The 17,665-nt window shown below is 36.2% G+C and overlaps 1 protein-coding gene across 1 annotated transcript in view; it reads right to left on the reverse strand.

The window, feature by feature from the left end:
- Positions 1-2,988: 2,988 nt before the first annotated feature.
- Positions 2,989-17,665, reverse strand: part of ASIC5 (acid sensing ion channel subunit family member 5) — a 31,390-nt gene continuing 16,713 nt past the window's right edge. Inside the window, exons 5-10 of the mRNA XM_045879370.2 lie at positions 16,748-16,897; positions 15,436-15,583; positions 12,722-12,778; positions 10,369-10,537; positions 5,150-5,241; positions 2,989-3,179 (exon numbers count right to left, since the gene is read on the reverse strand). Of these exons, the coding sequence (XP_045735326.2) occupies positions 2,989-3,179; positions 5,150-5,241; positions 10,369-10,537; positions 12,722-12,778; positions 15,436-15,583; positions 16,748-16,897 (807 nt within the window). The remainder of the gene's footprint in view (positions 3,180-5,149; positions 5,242-10,368; positions 10,538-12,721; positions 12,779-15,435; positions 15,584-16,747; positions 16,898-17,665) is intronic.

Raw genomic sequence — 17,665 nt, forward strand, 5'->3', positions numbered from 1 at the left:
ATTGAGATGGTGCACATTCCTAGAGAAGTAGCCTCACGAGGGAGCACTCTATCTTTCCAAGTTCCCAATAGAACTTTGGGCAAGAAATGAGGCCCATCTTGTTTGTTTGTTTGTTTCGTATACAGTCTCAATTTTACCTTGTTTTGTGCGTCATTTTTTTTCCCTTTCCTCATCAGTAATTTCACTTTTACAAAGGTGATTAACAGAAACAGCAGTCTCCTATTTTCCATCATTTCCCCTTTCATTCAGTGTCTTTATTTCAACCAATGTTGCCAACTTTCCAGGGGTCAAAGCTACATCATGCAAAGTCTATGGATAAGATTGGTCTCTGGATGGGGCTCCTGGGTGGCTCAGTGGTTAAGCGTCTGCCTTTGGCTCAGGTCATGGTTCCAGGGTCCTGAGATCGAGCCCCCCATCAGGCTCCCTGCTCAGCAGGAAGCCTGCTTCTCCCTCTCCCACTCCCCCTACTTGTGTTCCCTCTCTAGCTGTTTCTCTCTCTCTCTGTCAAAAAATAAATAAAATCTTAAAAAAAAAAAAAAAAAGATTGGTCTCTGGTAAATCTGTTTTAGAGTTTTTGCTACTTTAAACCAAGGGTACGGTGACAACCATTGAGCATCAGAATCTCATGAAATCCATAATACCTATTGTTTCCCCAAAGTAATTCTGATCTATTGATTCAGGGATCCAAAAGCTACTCCTTATATTGCTCTGCACTGCCCAATTCTCTTGACTGGCATTATTGTTCCAGGGTCTAGGGTCTAGAGTCTAGGATCTTGGGTCTGAATTAAGATAAGTGAAGCTTACGTTCTAAGAATCTCCATTCTTAATCAGTTACTTCTTTCATTACAACAATCTTTATTTAATTTGTTTTAAACAATATATATTTGTAATTTTTAAAAAAGATTTTATTTATTTATTTATTTGAGAAAGAGCAAGAGTGAGCGAGCACAAGCGGGGGCGGTTGGGGAGCAGCGGAGGGAAAAGCAGTCTCCCCGCTGAGCAGGGAACCCCATGCGGTGCTCGATCCTAGGATCCCAGGATCATGACTTGAGCTGAAGGTAGACGCTTAACCGACTGAGCCACCCAGGTGCCCCCATTTGTAATTTTTAAAGCATAGGAATATCAGAAGATAAGTTCGTGAAAGTTATGTGAAATACTTAGAATTTCTTATAATTCAAGATTCATCAAGTCCAAAAAATAGGAGTCATCCTGATTACATTTTGCTACTTTCTCATTTATGTTAGGCATACAATATTTGCGGAGTCCTTCTTCCGTGAATCACGCACAATACAAATCATTTAAATATTTTTTTCAATATGTTAAAAAAAAGAGTAAGAATAGTATCTCCTTGGTTTAGCTTAAAAAATTTGGATAAGTAGAAGGGAAAAGAATTGTAATATAAGAAGGGAGAAGCTGCCTGCACTAAGCCTGAGACTCAGTCATACTATTAGCGCAACAAATTATTTTTCACAAGTGTCAAAACAAAAACGAACAAACAAAAAAAAACTATGGCTTTGCAGCCAAATATCTTATTCTATTTTTTGGTCCACAGGACAGAGAAATGAGTGGATTTTCACATTGCACTGTCAACATTCTTATATTTCCTGTTTATTTATTCACCTTGTTTATTTCATTTTGTTCTGTTTCCCCACTTCTCATTCCCCTTTCCACTACAGGCAATCTTTCAAATGTGTTTTTTATGTAAATATTTTATATTATATTTTCGTTTACTCTTTAAATACGTGTTCTCTTAAGACATATATACTTATTCTGTGTACATGTGTATTCAATTTACGTAAACTCTCCCATGATAGCCTTTGGAGTGTTTTATGCTTTTAATAAAGCTTTTTTCTTCTCTTTTTTTAAAGGGATTTTATTCTTTCTTTTTGTAAGATTTTTTATTTATTCATTTGAGAGAGAGAGAGAGCACGAGCGAGAGCATGGGCGGGGGGGAGGGGCAGAAGGAGAGGGAGAAGCTGACTCTCTGCTGAGCAGGGACCCCAACATGGGGCTCCATCAAGACCCCGAGATCATGACCTGAGCCACCCAGGAGACTTTTAAGCTTTTTTCTACCTAACATTTTATTTTTAAGATTTATCAATATATCAGTTTTGGGGGTGATTGCATTTACTCCACAGTGATTCTCTGATGCTTTGTCTTTCATAGCATGTCCCCACACCACTGACATATGTCTCCCGCCTGACAGCTATGTAGATAAGGAAACTCCTAGCCTGTCACGTGTCTGTGGGAGAATTTCTCTGAAGTATTTATCATGACTGGGATTTCCAGGTCATGAAATATACGTATTTCTCATTTGCTTAAGTCCTGTCTGATTGCACTGGCCTCATTTCCAGGGCGCTTATAAGTATGTGGAGATACTTGGAGAAACTGACAAAACACTATGTACTCCCAGTATACCATAAATTTATTTTTAAATAGATTTATCTTAGGTATTCACCTGAATAGGAAAGACTCCTTCTCCTCCAAAAGTTATACAGTAGAAGTCTCCAGACAAAATAATGTTGAATTTTAGTGAAAATAAAAATTCTCTGAAATTTTGTAAAGCACAAATTACACATACTATTTTCTCAATAAAAAAGTATCTTGTCTCCTCAAATACAGTTCTTTTACCAGGTGCAACTTGCATATCCAGTCATAAAGAATGTCTTTTTGCATTACACAAACACTCATTCATTAAAAAAAATATTTATGAAATGCTTAATACACAATCTCTACTGTCGTAGGTGCTGGGAATTCAATGGTGAAAAAAATAAAACAGTACTTATAAATTTTATAAATTATTATATAAATTAATATTTATGCATAAATACAGACAGACATAAAGATATGTATAAAGAGGTAGATACCTACAATGACTTTTACTGAATCCCCAAACTGTAAGATAAAGTTACATAACAATGAATTAGCCATGAATAAATTTGAATGCGTTATGAAGAGAAGAGCAAAAGCTTTTGTCCTACAGGCACATTAGCATTCTTCTATGCGATTTCTCTTCCCCAGATGAGGCTGAGGTGGACGAGACCCCTGCGTCATTTCCGGTATCTTCAGCAAGAACAAAATGCATATCCAGTAGAAATTGGTGAATATATATTCAATAATTTCTATAATTGTAATCATACTGGCCCCACAAAATAGGCCCAGTTGTCCGCCAACATCTGCTGTAATAAAGCCAATAATGACATTGAATAAATCATGTTTTTTTATAAAAAGCAAATTAAACATTACTAGAATTTAAATTATTTGAAGCTAATAAGTTAATCAGAACCGATATAAGAAGATGAGTTAACTGTATCATTTTAAGTTTGGTATAAATAAAGTAATAGCAATTAATAATATCTTAAAATAATATTTATATAAATCATCTCAAAAAGGAGAAAGTTATAGAAAAGGTACCAACTGATGCCTTGAGAGACACAGAGAGAGAGAGAGAAGAGAGAGAGAGAGAAGTCAATTATAAAATCTGTTTCCAAAACTATTACTCAAAGATTTAGGAAGATATTAAATCGAGGCAAATTAATAAAACATCATAGACAGTTACAAATTCATTTCCCTGTGTTGAATGAAGAACAGAAATGTAACATTTAGATGGCTTTGAGTGATGATGTTTTCCAGAAACAAATTTCCAAGCAATTTGGAAAACTGTCTTTTTAAGCATTTGTAATATTTCATCCAACAAAAAATATGTTTTTTTATTTATTTTATTTATTTTATTTTTTATAAAAGATTTTATTTATTTATTTGAGAGAGAGAGAGAATGAGAGACAGAGAGCATGAGAGGGAGGAGGGTCAGAGGGAGAAGCAGACTCCCTGCCGAGCAGGGAGCCCGACGCGGGACTCGATCCCGGGACTCCAGGATCATGACCTGAGCCGAAGGCAGTCGCCTAACCAACTGAGCCACCCAGGCGCCCCAACAAAAAATATGTTAACACAATATTTCCCTGTGTTTAAGAAATTTTTAAAATCTATATTTGTTTCGGGACGCCTGGGTGGCTCAGTCATTAAGCGACTGCCTTCGGCTCAGGTCATGATCCCGGGGTCCTGCGATCGAGCCCCGCATCGGGCTCCCTGCTCGGCTGGAAGCCTGCTTCTCCCTCTCCCACTCCCCCCGCTTGTGTTCCCTCTCTCGCTGTGTCTGTGTTAAATAAATAAAATCTGAAAAAAAAAAAATCTATATTTGTTTTTATTGTTTGTGCTTTTTTTTTTGTGGTAAAATGTAACATGGAATTTACCATTTTAATAGATTTTAAGGGTACGGTTCTGTGGCATTAAGTACACCCACACTGTTGTGCAAGCATCACCACCATCCATCTCCAGAACTTTTTCATCTTCCCCAACTGAAACTCTGCAGCCATTAAAAAAAAAAAACCCAATCCCTCATGCCTCCTGGCCTCTTGAAACCAACATCCAACTTTTTGTCTCTATGAACTTGACACCTCGAGCACTAACTTCTTAAATGGAGTACATTATTAATCTTTTTCTCATTGCCCTGGGCCATTCTCAGGATCATGCTATTTTTGTAAAGTGTGGTAATGAAGTATTGGTTGCCCCTAGAACTTTGACGGATTTGTGTATTTCCTCCGCATTCAGGGGCTCAGCTGCCAGGGTGTGACTGCTGTCATTTTGCCTGAATCTGACCCTCTCTACTGTCTCCCACATGACTTCCTCTAAATAGTCCATGAGATCTAGGAAATCAGCTGTTAAGTTTGTTAAGGCCAGGAACAGACAATGGTTGCAACTTAAAGGTTCAACTTTGCTTGCTCCGCCTCTTCTTTTCAATGCAGTCTGGGTGGAGTTCCGCATGGAGGTCTGAGATGCCTGACAGTCTACTCAGAGGAAGGACAACTGAAACACTCTACAGTAGTCATTTGCTGGAGAAAGGGGTGGTGGCTGAAGGGAAAGTAAGATGCTGGGTATAAATGCAAATGTCAGCCTTTTCTTTGTGAAAGCTGTTGTGAGGTTTGCTGGAGTTGTGGATAGAAAGTGGGAAAGTGTCAGATTTAAATGACAGACGAAAGACAACCACTGTCTCTTTTCCTCCAGTGATAAGCTAAAACCTTAAGTACAAAAGGAAAAAAAAAAAAAGATAGAAAATGCCTTAAAAATTGAGGAACAGCTAAAGAACACTTACCAAGTAATTCAGACACACTCACTGCTTTTTGCTGCTGAGTTATCTTATAGTTTAAGTCACTATAGTTTATTTCAATGTTCACAAGATTCTCCCTGGGGATAAAAATAAAGTTAATCTAGCTCAAGATTGTCAGCACTACTTTTAATTCTTCTTTGATGAAAGTAATACTCATTTTTAATTCAGATGTCATTTAATGTTGACACTGTAAAGCTATTGTGATCACAATAAATGGCATTTACTTTATATCATTAATATATTAAGGCAGAGATTCTGCTTTCTTAGTGTCTTCTAGAAATCTTTATATGAGACTGGAGCGAATAAAAACTATTTTAAAATAACTCTTCATATAGGGGCACCTGGGTGGCTCAGTCATTAAGCGTCTGCCTTTGGCTCAGGTCATGATCCCAGGGCCCTGGGATCGAGCCCCCCATCGGGCTCCCTGCTCAGCGGGAAGCCTGCTTCTCCCTCTCTCACTCCCCCTGCTTCTGTTCCCTCTCACTGTGTCTCTGTCAAATAAGTAAATAAAATCTTTAAAAAAAAATAACTCTTCATATAGTCTTGGATACCCTCACACTCTCTGTCTCCAGCTCAGATCTTACTTTGAACTTCAATAAAAATCCAACTGCCTCATGGTATTTTTAGTTGAATATTCAATAGGTATTTCAAATTGAACATATTCCAAGCCAAGCTCTTGATATTTCCTTATTTATATTGCAATAACACTGCACAGCCAAATCCATGCGTAAATATTTGTTTTACCTTCAAAATATATACAGAATCCAACCACCACTCATCCCATTCACTGTTACCACCTCTGCCTAAGCTCTTATCATTTCACCTGGATTTTTCCAATAGCTTTCTGATTGGTCTTTCCACTTTCAGTTTTAATGTATTTCACTGAAATACACACATATCCTCTTTTCATCACACAATAACCAAAATAATATTTCTGCAACTTGCAAATCATATCACTCTTTTGCCCAAAACTCCCCAGATATGTCTTAGTATACTCTAAGTAAAACTCCATGACCCTGTCTCTGCCACCTACCTTCTCACTTTGAACTTTCTCAACTCATTCCCTAGCATCCTTAGCCATTGCTTACCCTGCTTCCTGCCACACCAACCTCCATTCTATTCTCTCCATACATGAGGCATGCTCTTGCCTTGGGATCTCCCTCTGCATTTGATTTCCCCTCCTTCTGGAATCTTCTTCCACCATTTATTATTGAGTCTAGTTCTTATACCTCTTTTAGATCAGCGGTTTTCAAAGTGCAGTCACAGATGTGTAGGGGTCCTCAATATCTTTTTGGAGGGTTCACAAAGTCAAAATTATTTTCATAATATGTGAACATATTATTTGACATTTTCACTGTGATTGTTATTTCAAAAAGCTACAGTAGCCACATTTACATGGAACATCATTTTTACTTGAAAGAATGACTGGCAAACTATGGTTATTCAGACTATGATATTTGGCAGACATTGTCTTAAAAATGAAGAAAATGACTTGTTACTTCAAGAGAAATAACTGATAAGATTTGCAGTTAATAATAAATTTCAACTATAGCTTTTATGCTATAGTTATAATTTTGGAAAATTTGTGTCTGTTATGATGAGCTTGACAGCTACCCAATTTTTAAAGACTTTTCTGATAAATAATGATATGAAAATGAAATGTATATTATATATTAAATGGATCAACATTTGGAAGATCTGCACTACTCAGAATTTTTCTAATGACAGCAAATAATGTTCAAAATCATTCATGGATGAAAGATCCATCGAAAATACAAGATCAATAGATACTAATATATTTCAATATGAAAACTTCATTGATAAGTTTTGATATTTCACTACTTTCAAATGGCAGCTTTCAAAAGACACCCTTCCCTCCTCTTGTCCCATAAGAGATAGGCTGGTAAGAAAGCCCAGGTACTTTTTCCTTTGGCACCTGGGAAAGCGCAAACCCTTAAGATCTCTCATCCAAGTCCTACTTCATGACCACAGTGAAAGGTAAAACCAGTTGCCTCTCCTTGCTCTTCCAAACCAAGAGAGGATCTGCTTGGGAGATGCCAGAGCCTTCCCAGAAAGTCTCATTACATGACCAGTGAATTTTTTTCATACCCCCCTTGATGCATCGGTGGCATCATAGGTCCCAACATCCAAATCAAATTTTGAATGGAGAAACAATCCCACTCCCCATGGGGCAACCACAAGATACAACTTGCAATTAACATTTAAGAAACTACACTTGTTGGGTTTTGATGTGTTATCAAAGAAAAGTGTCATATGTCTACAAAGGTTATTAAAATATGACTCTCTTTCCCAACCACATATCTGTTTGACCCAAGATTTTCTTTACATTCTTCAACCAAAATTACATAAGTCAACAGATTAATTGCAAAAGTGAGAATCCAGCTGTCTTCTATTAAGCCAGATACTGAAGAAATTTAAAATACTCTAAAATAATACCACTCCTTTTCCTGAATTATTTTTTGTTTCAGAAAATAGTTTGTAAAAAGCTTTTATCTATATTGCCATCTAGTACATTTATTATTGTCATTGTAAATGAATTAATATATAACATTTTCATAGTTTAAATTTCCAATATGGCAAATATTGCTACAACTCACGCAAAGAAAAGTTCATTGGACTCTTCAGTAACTTTTAAGAATGCAAAGGGACCTTGAGATCAAAAAGTTTGAGGACAACTGCTTTAGGTCTTTACTCAACTGTCAGCTTCCCAGGTAGATCTTACCTGATCACAATCCTCAACACTGAGAACAACCCTCCCTGACTTTGGCTTCCTCAGGCCCCTTTTTCTGCTTCCTTTCTCTACACAGCACTTAGCACCATCTGACATGACTGTATATATATTTATTGCTCATCTTCAACCCAATGAAAATAAGTGAACAAGTCAGGGTTTTTGTCTTTTGTTCACTGAGGAATCCTTAATACCTAGAACACCCCAAATCCTGACACATAATAGGTGCTCATTACATATTTATAAAATGAACAAATAAGGGAACAAATTGAAGATGAAACCAATGAACAAAGGGGTAAATATTAACCTGTTTTATAAGCTGAGGTGGAAACCAACCACCTGATGATTTTCAGATGGCAACAATAATTGTCATTAAGAATGAATCCTATTAGCAATGTTTCCTAGAATTACATGGTGTCCTCTAATATATCTTAGGAACATGGTTGTAAATCACTCTCCTAATTGTTCAGAGTTTTAAGAAATCAATATTCCCAAGTACACTTAATTCAAAATATATCATTAATATGTTTACTTAATTTCCATTGGTTTAACCTGGGGTAACAGGAGAACGTACTATGTTTAAGTAGATAATTAGGGGGTACTGTCATATTTACAAACAATAAAAGAGTTGCCTAAGTGAAGGAAATAATAAAGTTGTCTTGGAAGTCCAGTAATTTTAGTAATATTGCAATCTTTTTGTCCCCCATCGTGCTCCTAATTTGCATGTACACTGATAATACTGTTTAACTTCCCAAGCACAAACCTCATAACCATTTCCAATCATTATTCATCTGTATTTCTGAGAGAAGATAAGTTCATCCCTTACAAAAATACTGTGATATTTACTCAACTTCTCTCAGGCAGGTGACTTGCCCAGTAATTGGGTCTCATTGAATCTATGCTATGTGAAGCCAGTTGCTGACCCCCATTATAAAGATAATAGGAAGCTTAGCTTGCCTAAGGCAGGCACTATGGAGATGAATATAAAGATAAATTTTGGCTGAATCTTAGCCAGTCTCATTAGTTCATTAAATAAATGAACTTTTTAAATTGTTCTGTTTGAATTTAACAATTTTTCAAGCAAAAATTGTATGAAATTGTTTGTTTTATGCAAAACGAATTCATTCCCCGTAATATAGCACTCATACTCAAGTAACTGGAAGTATTTATGTAGTGTTTTGTAATTGCAATAAACACTCAATTTTTCCTTGATCTCCTTACCATTATTAAAATCCAGATATTTTATAATTGTGCCTCTCCTGACCCAAACTGATATTCTTGGACTTAAATCCTGAACAATTTCACTACATCATGAAGCATATTAAGTAATGATATAACCCAGGAGATCTCGACCAGCCAAAAGGCACACAACTGCACTTCTCGGTCATATTTAAGTATAACAGAAATAATACCATAAGTAAATCACTTTCCCATATTAAAATGGAATACAAAGAGACATCTGTTCCAGACACAAGAGCATTAACAAAGAGATAATTGCAAATTTTCATGCCTTTCATCTTTGTATCTGCTGAGTATTTGAAATCATACCTATCAACCCTGTCTTGATGAAAGTACTTTTCCTTCCTGACTTGTAAAGATCACTTTATTGACTGGGCATTTCAATGGGGAGAGTATTTTATTTATTTCGTGAAAATAAACACCAGGCTAAAAGTGGAATCAAAATGTGCTTTCAACGTTAGATACCTGGCTTTTAATGAGTTAGTACATATTCATTATATTAAAGTACAAGCACCCATGTACTGTATTGCTGGTCCAGGTGCTCAGCTTAAAAATATAAACAAAAAACAAAAAGAAATGTTAAGGTCGTACCCTCCTTTTAGAACAAAGAGTTCTCAGTGAAGTTTGACTTGTAATTTTGAAGAGGCAGCATGGTGTAGCAAAAAGAGACCTAAGTTAATCTTTGGTTAATCAAACTTGGAAGGATATATCTTTGTGGAAAAACATAGAAGACTGGAGTCATAGGTCTTGGGCCTAAGTTCTTTCTGTGCCACTAACTACCTTCCTAGGAGAGTTACGTGAGATGCTGTGTGTGTCAGTTTCCTCGCCTGTAAAATGAGAATAATAATTTGTGCTCCATCAACCTTGTAGTTATTAAAACACTCAAACTATGTGATACGCAGATAAGGAGTTTTCCTATTTTAAAGAATCAGCTGATATTAGTCAGCAGTATTATTTTCCCTAGTCAGTTAACAAGGTAAGATCATGAGCACATTACTCAAGCAGGCCTCATTTTACTTTTCACACACTTAAATTGAAGGACTGAAAGACATGACCTTATCCGCTTTTAAAATTCTAGATTTTCATGGTTAATTTAGTGACGTAAGCCATTGCCTCCTTTCATTGATCCGAATTTTATTTTCTCGGCCTTTAAAAGTTTTGACTAAATAAAATATTCCTGTTAATTACAAATAATTTATAAGACTAAGAAGATTACCTGATATATTCCTGACTTTGATTTAATTTCTTCGAAAGATATTTCAAAGCTTTTTGACTTGGAAAAGTAGAATAAGAAATAGTAGCAGGGTATTCTGTTTCTTCACACGGAACAGGGCAGCTAGAATTATGTGTTCCCATTGTACATAATCCCTTAACTTCAATGAGGTCTGAAATGAAAATCAGGACAGGATATTCAGAGAAGAGGACTATTCTAGAGTGGGGAGGACAGAGCTTTTAAAAATTTTATCATTTTACTTTCAAAGCTAAAAAAGTGGCTAACCAGTTCTAGCATTACTTTCTTAGCAAATGGTGTTTATATTTTATTTATATTTCAGTATGAATATAGCAAAGGAGACAGAATATGAAACACGGGAGTTGTTATCTTCTAAATTCATTGAGTCATTGGATTCTTATCTTTGTTAGAAATCAGAAATTCTTTCCAGAAAAGTCTCTGGGCTTATTTCCATAAAATAGTATTCATTTGGACAGGAAAAAGATGGAAAGTTGTTTATCTGACATTGTGTCTCTTTGAGAAGAAATTTCAAACATAATCCTGGAAGCCAATGACACAGGTTTAAAGTAAATTTACTCTTGGGTTTATCACAAGTTCTGTGAAATATGTGGCTGGGTGTTGAGATTCTCTGATATCTGTGGACCCAGTGACTTCTAAATCAGCCACAGAGATTCTCTGTCCTGTCTTCTCTAGACTTCTGTAGAGCTATTAGGCTATCTTTGCAAATGTATACTGAAAAACTCCCCTGCAGGAGGTGATATTTGTCCCAGTGTCCAGTCTCACTGCTCCTCACTCTTGGTAGATATTCTGGTTCTTGTTTTCCCTGTGGCTTTGTTACTGAAACTCTTTGCTCTTGTGAACCCTTTGTTCACCAAGACCCCCTGATTAATGATAAACTTTGGACTTTCTTTTTCCAGAATCTAACTTTGATACTCCTTCAGGGCATGACTTTTGCACATGTCCTCTAGTTCTTTATATTGGTTAAAACCACCACTCTTTCCCTCTACTCACACAGACACATTCACTCACACACACATATACTCTCACAAACATATACTTGTCTGTGTATCCCATTATCCTACAACATTCTCTGAAGAACTACATGCATGATTTGTTTCCCCAAAATTTCTCTCCAGCCCCCATCAAATATAGGAAATTATAAGAAATTTGACAGTGTACCTCTTAACTCCACTGGTCACTAACTGACTTCTGCATATTCAGCTTGGAAGCTATTAAAAATATATATGAGATTCCTTCTACCCATATCCATTCCATGAAATATTTTACAACAATGAAAAAGAAACTCTGAATTTCGATTCCTGGTTTACTGGAGATATTTCCACAATGGGATAGAATAGCAAGTTTTATAGGAGGGTATATAATATTATTCTATTTTAATTAAAAAAACCCAAGATTTAACATCATAAATATGAAGCTACATATGTAGAAAAAAATAAAGGTACAATATACTAGAGAGTTAACATTGGTTAGGGGTTAAGATAAACAATATGAAAGCAAAAAAAAATGTTGCTTAAGAAGAAATTGTCCCCAGTAAAGGTGGCATGTATGATTTTGATCTCATTTGCATAAGATTTTTATATATACATTTATGTATGTATTTATATATAATATATGTATAATTGAATGAATAAATGAAAGAATGGTCACCTAAATAATGACAGTAATTCTCAGACTGATGCAACTTCTGTTGATTTCCACAAGATTCTTCTCTGTTCTGCAATGTTTGAACTAGTCACAACATGCATGCTTTATGTAATAAGAAAAATGCAACAACGCTATTTTGATTATACAAAAGTATCAAATTTTAAAAAAACATAAAACCTAGAAATAAAAATCAAAACTCTCTTGCTGTTACTTTGTGACTGAAAATTTTTTAATTCAGATTTATCTTGAAATCAGAGGGTTTTGTTTTGCTTTGTTTTGTTTTACTGTCTATGTTTATAAAAGCTACTGTGCTTAATTTTAAGAACACTGGAAAACTCCCTCTTTACAGTTTCTATTCTGTTTCATTTCTGGACTGGCCATAATATGATTTAATGTGCTGTATAGGGGCGCCTGGGTGGCTCGTCATTAAGTGTCTGCCTTTGGCTCAGGTCATGACCCCGGGGTCCTGGGATCTAGCTCCCCATCGGGCTCCCTGCTCAGCGGGGGACCTGCTTCTCCTTCTCCCTCTCCCACTCCCCTGCCTGTGCTCTCCTGCTCTCTCTGTGTCAAATAAATAAATAAAATCTTTAAAAAAATAAAAATAATGTCTTGTATAACTCTGAGCAACTTTCATATAAATCCTGAGACTAAAGAAGTAAATTAAACCACTTACCAAGTGTAGGAGAAACACAGTTGTAAAACTTTTGTAGGTCACATTCTATCCCATTTCCTTAAAAATAATAAGTGTAAACATAGAAACTTTACATTTTGTGAAATAAGTGATATAATGACAAAAATACCTTTCATCCATCCATCCATCCATCCATCCATCCATCCATCCATCCATCCATTCTTTTGCAAAACAAAACAAAACAAAAACTACACAAACATGTTACTATCTAAAGAAAATATACATTGGGAGGAAAAATAGTAATGTTTTTGTTTATTTCCATGTTTCTTTTCCTCTGTCTATATCATGCTAAAATCCTTTAAGTGGAGATACTAATTTAAAAATGTAGCTTTGAAATTTAAAATTGTTCTCACATTTACCATCTCATTTGTTCCTACACTAAACCTGTGATGTGGGAGTCATCATTTTACAAATAAAGAAACTAAGGTTCAGAAAGTGGCTTGTCCAAGCCCCTGCAAGGGAATAGGGCTTGGTTCACCTTCTGTCCTGCTCCCTGTATCTATTGATTGATTGGTTTTTATTTTTTATGGTATTATTTGAAGGACGCACAACGTACCGTGTACTTGCTTTTTTAAAAATTTTTATTTAAATTACAGTTAGTTACCATACAGTGTAATATTAGTGTCAGGTGCACAATTTAGTGATTCAACACTTACATCCATTGATTTAAATAACTCGCACACCTGGTGGGCTGCCTTTCTAGGGGTCAGACGGGGCAGGTAAGTACCAATATTAGTAATCACTGGCTGTGGACCTTGAGAGAAATTGTAAAATCAATATGTAGCAGAGCTGATTTTAATTCCAGGCTGATTCTAAAGCTTTAGTCATTGCACCTTAACACAAATACTTGTCTACTGCTATAACCTTTGCAGTCCCTAGGGTTAGGCTCAGTGTTTATTTAATGCTCTTGTAAATAACCAAAAGAGATAGTCTATTTACAAGTTGTAGATAAATTTGGTTAATTATGAGGAAGTGTTCTTTGTAAGAGAAATGAAAGAAGCAAAAAAACCCAAAAAACAAAACAAAAAAAACACCTACTTCCAGCATTAAATTAATTAAAAAACCCCTCTCTTTTCCAAAGTATGCCTTGCTTCTTCCAATGGTATTTGTCCCATTACAAAGAACAATGACATTTTGGAAACAATCCATATCTGCAAAGCTGATTTTCAGGATTGCCTCTGCAAATTGTTCATAGAGGTACTTTTGCTATTTCATTTAATGACTATAGATCTCAATTTCCTCATCCATAGTAGACTTAGAGGGATATGTGAGGATCAAACCAAATAAGATATCATGAAAACACTTGGTATATGCTAAAGTTTATAAAAATGCCATGATTTGTATTTTATAGTTCATCTTGTTTCTGGTCCATATTTGTTATCCAGTTCAATTTGCAAGAAGTAATACATTATTAAATTATAAACATTATAATCCATCTACCAATTCAGATTTTTTTCCCCCAGAAACTTTGGAAAGATAATTAGGCATGACAAATCAGATCCAGCATGAGCAGTTTTATAGAATGACAGTTTGGGATTATTGGCCAGAGACCAATAATCAGAATTCTAGAAAAAAGGAAGTGATGATTCTCCAAATTCCTAAGAAGCAGTGTGTCAACTAGAAACCATTGTTAATAAGAGCAGAGGTGGTGGGGCGCCTGGGTGGCTCAGTCATTAAGCGTCTGCCTTGGGCTCAGGTCATGATCCCAGGACTCTGGGATCGAGTCCCGCATCGGGCTCCCTGCTCCATGGGGAGTCTGTTTCTCTTTCTGACCCTCCCCCTTCTTGTAGTCTCGCTCTCTCAAATAAATGAACAAAATCTTAAAAAAAAAAACAAAAAAACGAGAGAGCAGAGGTGGCATTAGTCTACCTGTGTATGAGAGGTAGTGCGTGCATGTGTGTGTGAGATGGGCCATAGCAGCCAATTTAAAGAGCCAAACTGGTATTGCCTTTAATACACTCTCCATTTCTTTATGAATTTGCTGGCCAAGGGGGATGAGGCAAATCTGAATAAAAATAACCAAGACTTACATAGAATGTATTCTGTGTCAGACGTGTTTCAAACCACTTACACGCTTCTTTCATCTGTACGACAATCCTCTAAGGTAAGACACTGTTAGTGTTCTCCCCAGGTTATAGGAAGTACAGAGAGGTTTAGTCTAAGGTCATGGAGAGGAGAAATTGTGTAGCTGAGATGACCAGCCTGGTTCAGAGTCCAGCTCTGATCCACCCACCCTTCTCTACTGCTTCTTTCAGTGTTGGCTGCGAATATCCCTGGCTCCGGAAATGTTCCAAATTGTACGCAGAGGGGGCCTGGAGCTGTTTTTCTGACCACAAAGAAAAGAATTTCCCAAAAATGATATATTCAGGGTTGATTAAGATTTATATAGATGATCTAATTTCTCTTTCGAATTGAGAAAATGGTGATGATCAGTTTTAGATATTTAAGAGCACCCAATTTTCCATCCTGAAAATAAGAATTGGAGACTGGCTCAATTTTCTTTTCTTTTCCCGAAATCTCTGATCTAATTCCATGATTTAAAATCTGTCGGATAAGGTCATTATTTGTCAAGTAGATGACTTTCCCTTGGCATAGATTTCATAAGAATGGAGAACAATTTTATGATACGTTATTTCCCATGATTCAAGTTAAATAAAAATAATTACATAAGAGGAAATTTATCATTCTTTATTTACCAGGAAGCAGAAAAGGTAAACATCCACATTGTTCTTGTATGTGCTGAGCTTTACATTCCTTCAAGCAACCAGAAGTGCTGTAGGTACTAAAATTCTTTAGCTTGATGTTAGGGTTGCATTCTCCCCAAGGGTATTCTTGATGAACTGTCTTAAGAGAAAATAAACACCTGGCTCACGACCTGAGTCAATCCATACATTTCCATTCCAACAAGAGAAGCTAATATATATATATTTTTATTTTTCTCTCAGAGCTCTTTGATTTTTTTTTTTTTAATTGACTACCTTTGCCTATGATGCTTACTCTATTAGCCTGAAAATCCCTGAAGGTAAATATAACAGTGGTCCTTTAACATATATCCCAAAAGCTCTGTACCTAAAGTGAATCAATAAAATCAGACAGACTGACTGCTCTAAAAATTAACTCGTGTAAGAAAAAATAGTATCATTTATGGAAATAACATATTAACATGTTCATAAGTTCACTCCCAAAACAGCAACCAAATTACACACAAAAAATCCTTTACTGAGCACTTATTATGTGCCAGGCAATATGGTAAGTGCTTTTTTTAAAAAAAAAAATTAAGATTTTATTTATCCATTTGAAAGAAAGAGAGCACAGGGGAAGGGGTGCAGGGAGAGGGGGAGAGAGAACCTCAAGCAGACTCCCCACTGAGCACAGAGCCCAACATAGGGCTTGATCTCATGACCCTGAGATCATGACCTGAGCCAAAATCAAGAGTCAGACGCTTAACTGACTGAGCCACTTAGGCGCCTTGTAAGTGCTTTCTTTATGTTATTTTACTTAAACTTCGTAGTTACTATAGTAACTATGAAAAAGAGATATTATCTTTATCCGAGAGAGGAGTTGGAATTTCAGGAAGGTAATCAAGGAAACTGCAGAGCAAGTGAGTGGCAAATGGAAATCTGCCAGACATGCCCTACTCCAAGATTCTTGCTCTTCCCACTTATTTTTCTTCTTCCCAGAACATCGCATTGAGAAAACACACAGTTCAGCAACGTGAGGGTCTCTTCATGTTTACTGATCCTTTCCATTTCTAATGAAATTTAAAGTTACCCTGAATTTGCCAGGCTTCCCAGCTGCCACTTATATTATATATGTGAATTCACTGATTTTACTACATATGTACCTCCTAGTAATGGGAAAGAATCTGAAATGAAACTAACTATGGAATTTCCAGAGGTCTTCTAAAGGCATGGCAGAAAGAGGTTTTTAGTGGATGTATTAATGTGTATATCCACTTACTACCCTACCTGATTGACTCAGATTCTACACCTTGTACATGTTATTTACCTTGACTTGGCGGATTGATACCCGGGTGTGCATTCCCACAGGTGACGACAAGCCTAAACCATCAATCTGTGGCACTTTCTTTGGTGAATGGATAACAAAGATGATTCCAGCATCAACAAAACCGAGGGCTGGGTCATCAGTGAATTCCTCCTGAAACAAACAACCAAAAATTTTCCTCAATTACAAATTGATATCAATTCTATACAAGTTCAAGATTTCGTTTTATTATCTTGTGAGAACATTTGACTTATTTAAAATCAAATATTTCCTATCACTATCGAATTTCTTTTTATATACAGACTGAAAAGTAAACCCCTAAGACGTACTTTTTATGGTTGAATCACCTGTCAAGGTGTCAACAGTTTCTATAGATTACTTTCGCCTTAGATGAGTACCATAGTACATATCATGACTGCTAATCGTCTGATTTCCTAAGGGCCCTCTCTTCACCTTGTGGCCTTTTAGTTGCTTCTTTCTTGGCTATTCTCTTTGCTTCGCTTGTTTTAGAAAATCATTTGGCTCCTTTCTTCTCCTTGCAATTAAAATCTCTGGCCTTATTTAAAATTGAAATTCAGGAGTGCCTAGGTGGCTCAGTTGGTTAAGCATCTGTCTTCAGCTCAGGTCATGATCTCAGGGTCCTGGGATGGAGCTCCACATTGGGGTCCCTGCTCAACAGGGAGTCTGCTTCTCCTCTCCCTCTATCCCTCTATCCCTCCCCCTACTCATGCTCACTCTCTCTCAAGTAAATAAATAAAATCTTAAATAAATAAATAAATAAATAAATAAATAAATAAATAAATAAAATTGAAATTCATTTCCCCCTAAGATCGAAGATTTACACTATGTTTTTAATACCCATGCTCTTCTATAAATCCTATGCCAGATGAAAAAAATGAACACTAAACTTCTGGTGATTTT

Source organism: Mirounga angustirostris, unplaced genomic scaffold (assembly GCF_029215605.1).
Source record: "Mirounga angustirostris isolate CCGP_5_RB_7025 unplaced genomic scaffold, mMirAng1.0.hap1 SCAF_2, whole genome shotgun sequence".
Lineage (NCBI taxonomy): Eukaryota > Metazoa > Chordata > Mammalia > Carnivora > Phocidae > Mirounga > Mirounga angustirostris.